Source organism: Corylus avellana, chromosome ca8 (assembly GCF_901000735.1).
Source record: "Corylus avellana chromosome ca8, CavTom2PMs-1.0".
Classification (NCBI taxonomy): domain Eukaryota; kingdom Viridiplantae; phylum Streptophyta; class Magnoliopsida; order Fagales; family Betulaceae; genus Corylus; species Corylus avellana.
Genome location: NC_081548.1, coordinates 24,703,151 through 24,713,372, shown reverse-complemented (window position 1 = coordinate 24,713,372; position 10,222 = coordinate 24,703,151). Strand labels below are relative to the sequence as shown.

At 35.4% G+C, this 10,222-nt stretch overlaps 2 protein-coding genes across 2 annotated transcripts; both read left to right on the top strand.

Annotated features, from left to right (window-relative positions):
• Positions 1–1,356: 1,356 nt before the first annotated feature.
• On the top strand, positions 1,357–4,146 carry LOC132190667 (beta-amyrin 16-alpha-hydroxylase CYP87D16-like). Its single transcript, XM_059605705.1, has 9 exons — positions 1,357–1,556; positions 1,654–1,981; positions 2,077–2,226; positions 2,307–2,555; positions 2,651–2,740; positions 2,837–2,915; positions 3,097–3,203; positions 3,343–3,470; positions 3,794–4,146. Exons 1-9 carry the CDS (start codon positions 1,357–1,359, stop codon positions 3,885–3,887), a joined length of 1,425 nt encoding a protein of 474 aa, XP_059461688.1. The 3' UTR covers positions 3,888–4,146.
• A 2,693-nt stretch (positions 4,147–6,839) lies between these two features.
• LOC132190519 (butanoate--CoA ligase AAE1-like) lies at positions 6,840–9,872 on the top strand. Its single transcript, XM_059605532.1, has 2 exons — positions 6,840–7,058; positions 8,295–9,872. Exons 1-2 carry the CDS (start codon positions 6,861–6,863, stop codon positions 9,765–9,767), a joined length of 1,671 nt encoding a protein of 556 aa, XP_059461515.1. The 5' UTR covers positions 6,840–6,860; the 3' UTR covers positions 9,768–9,872.
• The last annotated feature ends 350 nt before the right edge of the window (positions 9,873–10,222 follow it).

Below are 10,222 nucleotides of genomic sequence, written 5' to 3'. Positions count from 1 at the left end.
AATCTCCCTCAATAGTTTCTGCTTGATTCTTCTTCATTTCGTTTGGGTCTACTTTAATTGAATCGAAGTCTTTTTAATGATTGCTCTCTCTCTCTCTCTCTCTCTCTCTCTCTTTTTGATCACGAAGGATTTAGAATTTTTCATTCTCTAACGCTTAAATATAAATGCAATTTTAAGATTTTAATAATTATGAGATTTATAATTAATTATGTATTACTTAGTTTATATATATACACACACACGAGCTTATACGAGCTTGCTCACGAGCCTAACTGAGTCGAGCCGAGTTTGTTTCGTTTAATATTCGAGTTAGGATTTGTGTTCATGAAGTGCTTCATTTAATATTCGAGTCGAGCACGAGCCGAGCCCGAGCTTGCTCGCGAGACGCTTCGCTCACTTAACAGCCCTAGAGAAAATGTAGCATTTTCCGTATATAATTATCTTGCCTAATTATATATAAATACCCATGTGTAACCCTTGTCTCATAAATAAATACCCAGGTGTAAATAATAGATTTTTTTTTTTTTTGAGGGATGTAAATAATAGAATTCAAGCAAGCAATACAATACCTTTTTCGATTGTTTAATCGATTATAATCTATGATACAATTTAATAGATATAAAAATATCCATGTGTTCAAGCAAACAATATAATCTGGGATTTATTCCTCTTGCCTTATATATAAAATACTCGTGTAAACAATAGAATTAATCATGCAAGCAATATAATATAAACATTTGCCACTATTTTAAATGAGTTGGATGATATTTTTTACAGACCTATTTGAAGGAAATTTCTGTCCTATAATATATACCTTCTTCGAATAATATATTTGATTTTTTTCTTTACTTCTATGATTCATTGCTATTAAATTACAATTATCTCAAAAGCTTAAATTTTTAGCACAACTCATAATTTCAAAACCTTCATTCACCATAATTTCAATTAAAATATTTTGTCTACGCGCCTGGCCCATTTATTAAGGAGGGTTTGAGCCTCACCCGTAAGGGTGTACTCAGAATAATAATTGAATTATGGAATCAATAATTTTCTGTCGATATTGAAAGACCATTTTGTCATATTTAATTGATATTAATAAAAAGATATTGTTAAAAAAAAAAAAAAAAAAAAAAAACTTTCATCATGAGTGACATTTAAATGAATGTTGCTTGACTCTAGATTTATTATTATTTTTTAAAGTACAACGGATATAAATCAAACCAGAGGCTGGGGGCCCTGGGGGAGGAACTCTTGAAAATTTGCCTATATATATAAAGAGCCGCACTCTTTTCCTAGAAACCAACCCAAAGTTCCCCCAATACTCTTATCATGGCTCTCTATACCTCAGTTGTAAGTATGTGGTCTGTTTGGATTTCCATCATTACCTTGCTTTTATTGGTTGCCACCCATTGGCTTTATAGGTGGAGGAACCCTAAATGTAAAGGAAAATTACCTCCAGGATTTATGGGCTTCCCACTCATTGGGGAGACACTTGATTTCATGGTCTCAACCAAGTCATTAGACACGCCGACTTTTATCAAGAAAAGGATGAAAAAGTACGCCCATGCACAATATATATTAGTCCTCATGCAATTTGTTACGTAGTATATATCTCAACTGTGGATAACTTTTTTAATTATTCTTTCATTTCAGATATGGGCCAATATTTCGGACAAGCCTGGCAGGGCGGCCAGTTGTGGTATCATCGGATCCAGAATTCAACTATTATGTTTTCCAACAAGAAGGAAAACTAGTGGAACGGTGGTATATGGACTCCTTTGCAAAGCTTCTTAACCAAGACGCAACAAAAATTCATGCTCATAAAAACATTCATAAGTACATTCGAAACTTAATCTTGGGTCATTTTGGTATTGAGGCTCTCAAGGACAACATGCTGCCTAAGTTAGAGGATGTTATTAATCATAGGTTGCAGGATTGGTCTAAGCTGCCAAGTTTGGAAGTGAAGAAAAGTACTGCAGCTGTAAGCAACCTATTCAGTCCCTTCTAAACAAAGTTTTTTTTTTTTTTTTTTTTTTTTTTGTTTTGTTGAGTACCCTATTTCTTGGTTATTTGCAGATGATCTTTGATTTTACAGCCGCGCAGTTGTTCAGCTATGATGCGGAGAAATCAGGTGAAAATATTGGTGAATCTTTAACCAACTTTTTGCAAGGACTTGTTGCATTCCCCATTAACATCCCTGGTACAGCTTACCATACATGTCGACAGGTAAGTCCTATAAACTCAATTCTTACACTAATCAAAATTTAATCTGATACATATTGATCAATTCGATTAAGATCATGCAGATCCAGAAGAAGGCAATAAACGTAATAACTAACACGCTGGAAGAGAGAAAGCGTAATCCTGACATTCGTAAAGGAGATTTTCTTGATCTGTTGTTGGCAGACATGAAAACGGAGACCTTTTTGACCGAAAAATTCATTATCCGTATGATGTTTGGGCTTCTCCTTGCCAGCTTTGAGACAATATCAGCAACTCTTACGTTGGCCATTAAGTTAATTTCCGACCACCCTGAAGTCTTGCAACAACTAACGGTTAGTCATGACACATAGAAATCAGGTTTGGAAAACTAAACATTTTTGGTGTTTAATATTTCTTAATTAACAACGTTTTATATATTATATATTAGGAGGAGCATGAAGCAATTCTTAATAGCAGAGGAGATGCCAGTTCTGGACTCACATGGAAGGAATACAAATCAATGACCTTTACCCATCATGTGAGTGGATTCTCCCACCTTTCAATGGGCTCGCTCGTACTTTTTTAATGTTTTTGAAGGGCCTCATTTTTACTGTCGAATGAATTGGAAAAATAGGTTATCAATGAGTCACTAAGACTGGCCAGTGTTGCTCCTGGGATTCTGAGAAGAACAATTCAAGACATTCAAGTAAATGGTACGTAAGTTCAAAATCAAATCAGGCAACGTCAACTTATATATATATATATATATATATATATATATATTTGTTCAAATAATTTTTTTTTTTTTTTTAATTTTTTTTATCATAATAAATGTTAAAACCACGACTTATTTCAGATGTCAATATATATGAGCCACTCTCATTAATTATACAGGGTATACAATTCCAAAAGGCTGGGTACTTATGGTTGTTCCTTCTGCCATTCAACTTAATCCAAACGCTTATGAGGATCCTCTTGCCTTCAATCCACGGCGCTGGCAGGTCGGTTGATAAACAAAAAAAACAAAAACTTGATATGGTCATCAGTCATCACCACGATCACTTACTAAAACATGGACCAATTTTAGTTGGCTTACCTTATATTCTTCTAATCTTTCTTTCCATAATTATGATGTAAAAGGACATCTCAGCAAACGTCACAGCAAAGAATTTCATACCATTTGGAGCAGGCATGAAATCGTGTGTAGGAGCAGAGTTCAGCAAGGTTTTAATGGGTGTTTTTCTTCATGCTATTGTCACCAAATACAGGTACGTACCTACTTTTTCGGTCTATTCATAGGATAAAGCTCTAAGGTTAGGTTATGCTTTTATTTTCTAAGTAATGTTTACAATATATAACATGTATGCTCCAATTTATAAGAAAATCATGTTAGATACAAATAGACTTCTACTCTAATTAGATGATAGTCTTTAATTAACTATAACTAGACTTTAACTGTAATTCAATGATAATCTTTAAGTGTAACTTAGTGATATTTTTCAACTATAAATCAATGATAGTCTTCAATTATGACTATTATTCTTGATCTTCATGATATACTTTAACATAATTGAATTCTATGTGAGCCTAGGTGGACTGCAATCAAGGGAGGAGAGGTGACTCGGTCTCCTGTTTTAGGGTTTGGAGATGGTTTTTTCATTCGGGTTTCAACAAAGTATGGATGAAAGCCGCCAGATCTTCAAGAATAAGATCGCACGCATAGCAAGACGGTCATGCATATTATTTATATTCCTCCCACATAAAATGAAAATTATCCATCCCTATTAAGCAAATTATCGACCACGCGTGCGCGTGTTCCATAATATATACTAGCTAGCTATACGTTAATAAAATTGACTGTCGTGGCCATGCACTTTTTTGTTTGCATACCCATCTTTATTCCCTAGGATTCCATCTCCCCGTGCTTTCTGGCTCTTGTTTCTGGCGTGCGTTCCATAAGAAATGGGTATGTTAATATATCTATGTTATTATGTTTTCCTCTTATTAATAAAAGGACTACTCACTTTTGTTATTAGAAAGATTCTGTGTTTTTGTTGGGAGATATAAATTAAGGGTGGATTTTACTAGAGGAGTCTCTAAATGGAAGATGACACTTTTTAAGTTAAGGTTATAATTGAAAAAGGAATGAAAGATCATAGTTCGTGAGTGAAATTTTCTCTATTATTATTGTATTTCGGTGAAATAGCGGTGTCAATATATATTTTTTTTCTTTTTGTAAACAAGAATTTATTGACATGGTCATGTTTAACAAGACTGTATAAAAGAAGTGTAGTCTCTAGCATTAATTGATGCCTTTAACATAGTAATAAGCAAAATACTGACAAATAAAATAAAATAAAAGAATGTTAAATTTATAAGTCCTTTACGATTTGTTGGCACCTGTTGTTAGTAAGTAATTGGAAAGTGTTAAAAACTTTGTAATGACCGATGATGCTATTTCAATTATCGGGTCCCAATCTGAACTCAGCACATATGAGCATGAAGATTTTCTTCATAAGCTTGTCGCTTGAATTTTCAATAAACATTATGACACATTGGCGTAAGACCACATCAAGCCTATTATAATAGTTTTGTTGTTAGTCCCCAATGGGTGGCTCAATCGGCTGTAAACTATGCCTCATGAAGCGGAGGTCACTAGTTCGAATCTCCCTTCTCACTTCCCTTGTGTGGACATGTCAAAAAAAATATAAAAATAAAAATAAAAATACTACCTCAACTTAACAAATGACAAAAAATAAATAAATAAAAAATTAGAGGGGGTGGTTGTGGAGCTACAAGTAATGTTACAAATCCCTCTTGTATTCCTCTAATTAAGGATAATGTGGCTCTTAAAATTAATTACTATTGGCCTTATGATTGATCATTATTAAATTTTTGATTAAATGGTGATATTAAAAGCCACTTCATTTTTTGAGAGATACAAAAGTAACACAAAAAGGACTTCTAAAATTACTCATGTAGCTACACATGCTGTTGGAGGTGGCTCTGATCACTCACTCTTCTATTGGGGGGTTGCACTTTACCGCTGCGCTATCTTGGTGATTGTGGCAAGTTTCTTAATAAAGTTAGGCTTCTTTTCATATTCATTTCACATTAATTGATGTAGCGTGTGTTTATGTATCTTTTCATATTAGTCAATTAAAAAAATAAATATAATTTAAAATATATTATTAATGTGTTGGTGGATTTGAATAAGGACTAGCTCCATTGCTAACGTCGTCATTTGACAACAATGACAAGGTACTAATATGACCAATTTTTAAATGATATGTACAAGACGGACCAAAAATGAGTGATATTTTTCCCTTTAAAAAAAATAAATAAAAAAAAATAAAAAAAAATCTGTTTTATGGGTTCGTCTCCTCCCAATAGTTGGCTTTCGGCTCTTGGGCTTTCGAGAGAGCTCTTTTTGAAAAGATTTCCGAGCCTCTTATTCGGCCCATAGATGACGAACTACTTTGCAACCCATCAAAATAGTCAATACAGCCTAAAGAGGTAAGTGTAGAAATGAGGTGGGCCAATGAAAGTGCTAATGTGTCAACATGCATGAGTCTCAGTCTCACCTTATAAACTTGGGCAGCCAATTTCCCTGAGGTTTAAAAAGAGAAAGAAGATGTTATGAAGAAAAGGGAACAAAAATCTTATTATGAGAAATTATTGTTTTTATCACATTATTAACTTATTGGTTTACTTGTTTATTAAATTATTTGTAGATTACTTACTAAGTCGTAGACTCACTCCTTTCACCTATAATTCTTTTTTTTGGCGAGGATATGGGCCGGTGCAAATTAGTAATGTTAGAAAGCAGATAAACAGAAGTTCGAGTTCATGTCATTTTTTCACTGTGAAATTCAAAGAAGCTTAGCTCACACCCTGAGTTTTTTTCCTTTACTGTGGTATAGAAATTGGGGCGTAACAAATAGACCAATGGAGACCTTTCATTTCTTTCAATTCAATTTATAAAAATGACTTTTTTTTTTTAATAAAATATGAGATATACATAACTTTTTAATAAAATTTATTTTAACTTTATTTTTGTCATTAAAAAAAATGATTTTTTTACATATTAAAAAAAACATATATAATATATTAAATTAAAAAATAATATTTTTCAACCAAATTCCAAAGAAAATTCTGTGAAAGCCGTGAGCCAATTGAATACGGAAGGCTAGCATTCTCTTACTCGAATACTTTTCTTTTTCTTTTTTTTGTGAGGAATACTTTTCAATAAAATCGTCCTTGAGATGCATCATGCGTGGGTTACTGCATAACTTGATAGGATATTAGGAATTAGGAATAGATAAATAGGGAGTTTATTCAAATATAATAAATAAACAAACAAACAAACTGAGAATATTAGAATAATTATTGCAATACGAGAAGCCAAGCAATAAAGTATAAACCATATATGTCGCAGTAGATCGATGTAATAATAACAATAAATTTAAGGACAACATCGTGGAGAATGTTCGATAAATAATACAAACTAAAATTAAAAATTAAAAAAAAAATAAACCATAGAAAGTTTTCCACGTGGATTTGGCGTCAGCAGTGACACAACGCCCATATTGTATCAGTCTCATCAATCTCATCAATCTATACATCGCCAGCAACTGACGAAGAAGTGCCTGGAATCTATGAAGGGCGTGATGAGGTGCTCTGCAAACTACGTCCCTCTCACTCCAATCAGCTTCTTGGAGCGCTCCGCGGTGGTCTACGGCGACAGAGTCTCTCTTGTGTACGGTGATGTGCGGTACACCTGGAGAGAGACGCGGGAACGGTGCACCAGACTCGCTTCCGCTCTCGCCCACCTCGGAATTTCTCGCGGAGATGTGGTAAAAGTCTTTGAATTTTGTTCAATCTTTTCTTGCTTCCTCATCTTTTTAATTGATTTTGCAGCAAAGTGGGTTGATTGCTTTGCTTTCCAGTTGGACAATTTTTGTAATTTTATTTGAAAAAACATGCATTTCAATTTTTTGATGTCCTTAGATTTGCTGCTCTTCATTCTCTGGAAGAGCTAAAAGGAGTGGTGCTGTTGACAAATCACAATGAGACATTAAATTAAAATTTTCAACGAATCGTGCCACAATTACAGTTGACATTGGCTGTGTTCAATGTTGTATCTTTTACTTTTTTTAAAAAAAAATGATTTCTTTAATGGTGTTATAATTTCTTTTTTTTTGTCTTGGCTTTTAATTTATGATGAGATAATTGCAGGATTGTCACAATAGTTTGGTACGTTTGAACCTTTACAGCTTGAAGAATTTTTTTCTCAAGTATTTAGGATCTGCAAAATATGGCTTGTCTATGTTCTACTGCTTTTTCTATCTTTGCGCATTCATTTTTGCCATTGATTGGAGAGTTTTAGCTTTATTATGGAGGATTTCTTGCTCGAATTTCAGGAAAGAGAATGAGGGTTTGGGCAGGTCTCCAGACAGCCCTGGTGCGGCGGAGCCTACTTGCCTGAACACCTTAAAACTCGGTCCCCTCTTTCATTCCCTGCCCATATTTAGGGAATTCAGGCAACGAATTCCAAAGAATCTCAGTCTGTATTGTGGATGGGGTGGAGTTACTACAATCTTAACTAGTTAATTAAGGTGGTAATAAAGGTTTTTCATACTCCCTCCATCAAATTGAGAGCACCGTTTGGAGAATCCAATTTCATCATTCACCAAAAGTCACTCTCGAAAGTGAAAGTACTCCTGATATTTAGCTCACAGCATCTCAACATACTTCTTTTTTTTTTGGTGATGATTGAAATTTTTTTACTAAAGAAACACGCATTTACTATACACTCCAGCTTAAAACAAGCTGGATCAGCTTACAACCAAACAAATCTCAACCTATAACCAAACTACAACAAAAAGCTGCAATACACGGCCTATCTACAGTTCACATCTTACAAACACATTGAACTGGACACTATACAATTCCCACCTCTATTTCTTGTCTGCAGAATCTATAGATCAACACTTATCTGCAAAACTTATTTGTCTGCAGAATCTATATGAACATCTCAACATACTCAATATTCATTTGTGTTTCCAATGAACTTTTACTCATTTGAGCAGGTTGCTGCATTGGCCCCGAATACTCCACCAATGTATGAGCTACATTTTGGTGTTCCAATGGCTGGTGCAGTTCTTTGTACACTAAATACACGTCATGATTCATCAATGGTGTCAACGTTACTTAGACATTCAGAGGCCAAAATCATTTTTGTAGACTACCAATTTCTTCATATCGCTCAGGGAGCCATTGATGTTCTATCCCAGACAAGCACCAAGCTGCCCCTTCTGGTCTTAATTCCAGAGTCTGATCAGCTCTCCCCTGAAATAAGCAACACCATTTCACCATCCAATAACTTGGAATATGAAAGTCTTTTGGCGAGAGGAAGAGTTGATTTTGAGGTCAAAAGGCCAAATGATGAATGGGATCCAATCTCATTGAATTATACTTCAGGCACTACATCAAGCCCCAAAGGTGTTATCTATAGCCACAGAGGTGCATATCTCAATTCACTTGCAACAGTACTTCTCAATGAGATGAGCTCAATGCCTGTATATCTATGGTGCGTCCCTATGTTTCACTGCAATGGGTGGTGCCTCACTTGGGGTGTCGCTGCTCAAGGTGGCACAAATGTGTGCCAAAGGAATGTCACTGCAGGAGGAATCTTTGATAATATATATAGGCACAAGGTGACCCACTTGAGTGGTGCACCAACAGTTCTGAATATGATAGTAAATGCAACAGCTAGCGAGCGGAGGCCACTTCCAGGCAAGGTAGCGGTCATGACAGGCGGTGCACCACCACCTTCGCAAGTGCTATTCAAGATGGAAGAATTGGGATTTAGTGTGACCCACTCCTATGGTTTGACAGAAACTTTTGGTCCTGGGACAATTTGTACTTGGAAACCTGAATGGAATTCCCTGCCCCGAGATGCTCAGGCGAAGCTCAAGGCTCGTCAGGGCGTGAGCCATCTTGGCCTTGAGGAACTTGACATTAAAGATCCTGTTACCATGAAGAGTGTACCCCCTGATGCGAAAACCATGGGTGAAGTTATGTTCAGAGGCAACACTATGATGAATGGATATTTGAAAAACTTGAAAGCAACACAAGATGCGTTTCATGGTGGATGGTTTAGGACCGGGGACTTGGGGGTGAAACACCCTGATGGCTACATAGAATTGAAGGATCGTTCCAAGGACATTATCATTTCTGGTGGAGAAAACATTAGCACAATTGAGGTGGAATCAATGATTTTTAGTCATCCGGCGGTTCTTGAGGCAGCTGTTGTGGGAAGACCTGATGATCATTGGGGAGAGACACCCTGTGCATTTGTGAAGTTGAAGGATGGGTGTAATGCCAGTGCAGAGGAGATTATTATGTTTTGTAGGAATCAATTGCCCCACTACATGGCTCCTCGAACAGTTGTTTTTGAGGATCTGCCAAAGACTTCAACTGGGAAGACACAAAAGTTTGTTCTTAGGGAAAAGGCCAAGGCCATGGGAAGCCTTCCAAGGAAGAGCATCAGCAAACTGTAAATTAACTGCCTTTTAATTCATTTATGTTGTAATTGTCGTTTATTGCCAATTCACCACCACTTGGTGAACTTTTTAATGTTTATAGTTGTAGCAACTTAGCGTGAAGTCTCATATGTTTTGAAAATGTTGGTGCCAAAAATGTTTTGGTTGCTTCCACAACTAGAGGAATTCTAGTGGCGGATCTTTTTTGTATTAACCACTCTTAACATCAAAATTAGCTTGCTACAATGAAATAATAATAATAATAATAGGCCTCATTGTCCAATATAGGGCCCATTATTCTTAATAATTTGACGAGTTTCATTAAAGGCCCAATGGGTTGTCAGAAAAAGAAAATTCGATTCTATTGAAGAGTATAGAATATTTACCAAAATAATAAACATGCACTAATAAGATAAAAATTAAGGGCTATACGAAATTATATTCCATTTTAAAATACATCGTCTACCATTAGA

Bases quoted from the DNA above. Each gene is read 5' to 3' on its own strand.
- LOC132190667 (XM_059605705.1), top strand. From the start codon at position 1,357: ATGTGGTCTGTTTGGATTTCCATCATTACCTTGCTTTTATTGGTTGCC. The intron at 2,741-2,836 runs GTGAGTGGATTC...TTGGAAAAATAG, and splicing joins CAATGACCTTTACCCATCAT to GTTATCAATGAGTCACTAAG. The intron at 3,204-3,342 runs GTCGGTTGATAA...ATGATGTAAAAG, and splicing joins TCAATCCACGGCGCTGGCAG to GACATCTCAGCAAACGTCAC.
- LOC132190519 (XM_059605532.1), top strand. From the start codon at position 6,861: ATGAAGGGCGTGATGAGGTGCTCTGCAAACTACGTCCCTCTCACTCCA. The intron at 7,059-8,294 runs GTAAAAGTCTTT...TCATTTGAGCAG, and splicing joins GAATTTCTCGCGGAGATGTG to GTTGCTGCATTGGCCCCGAA.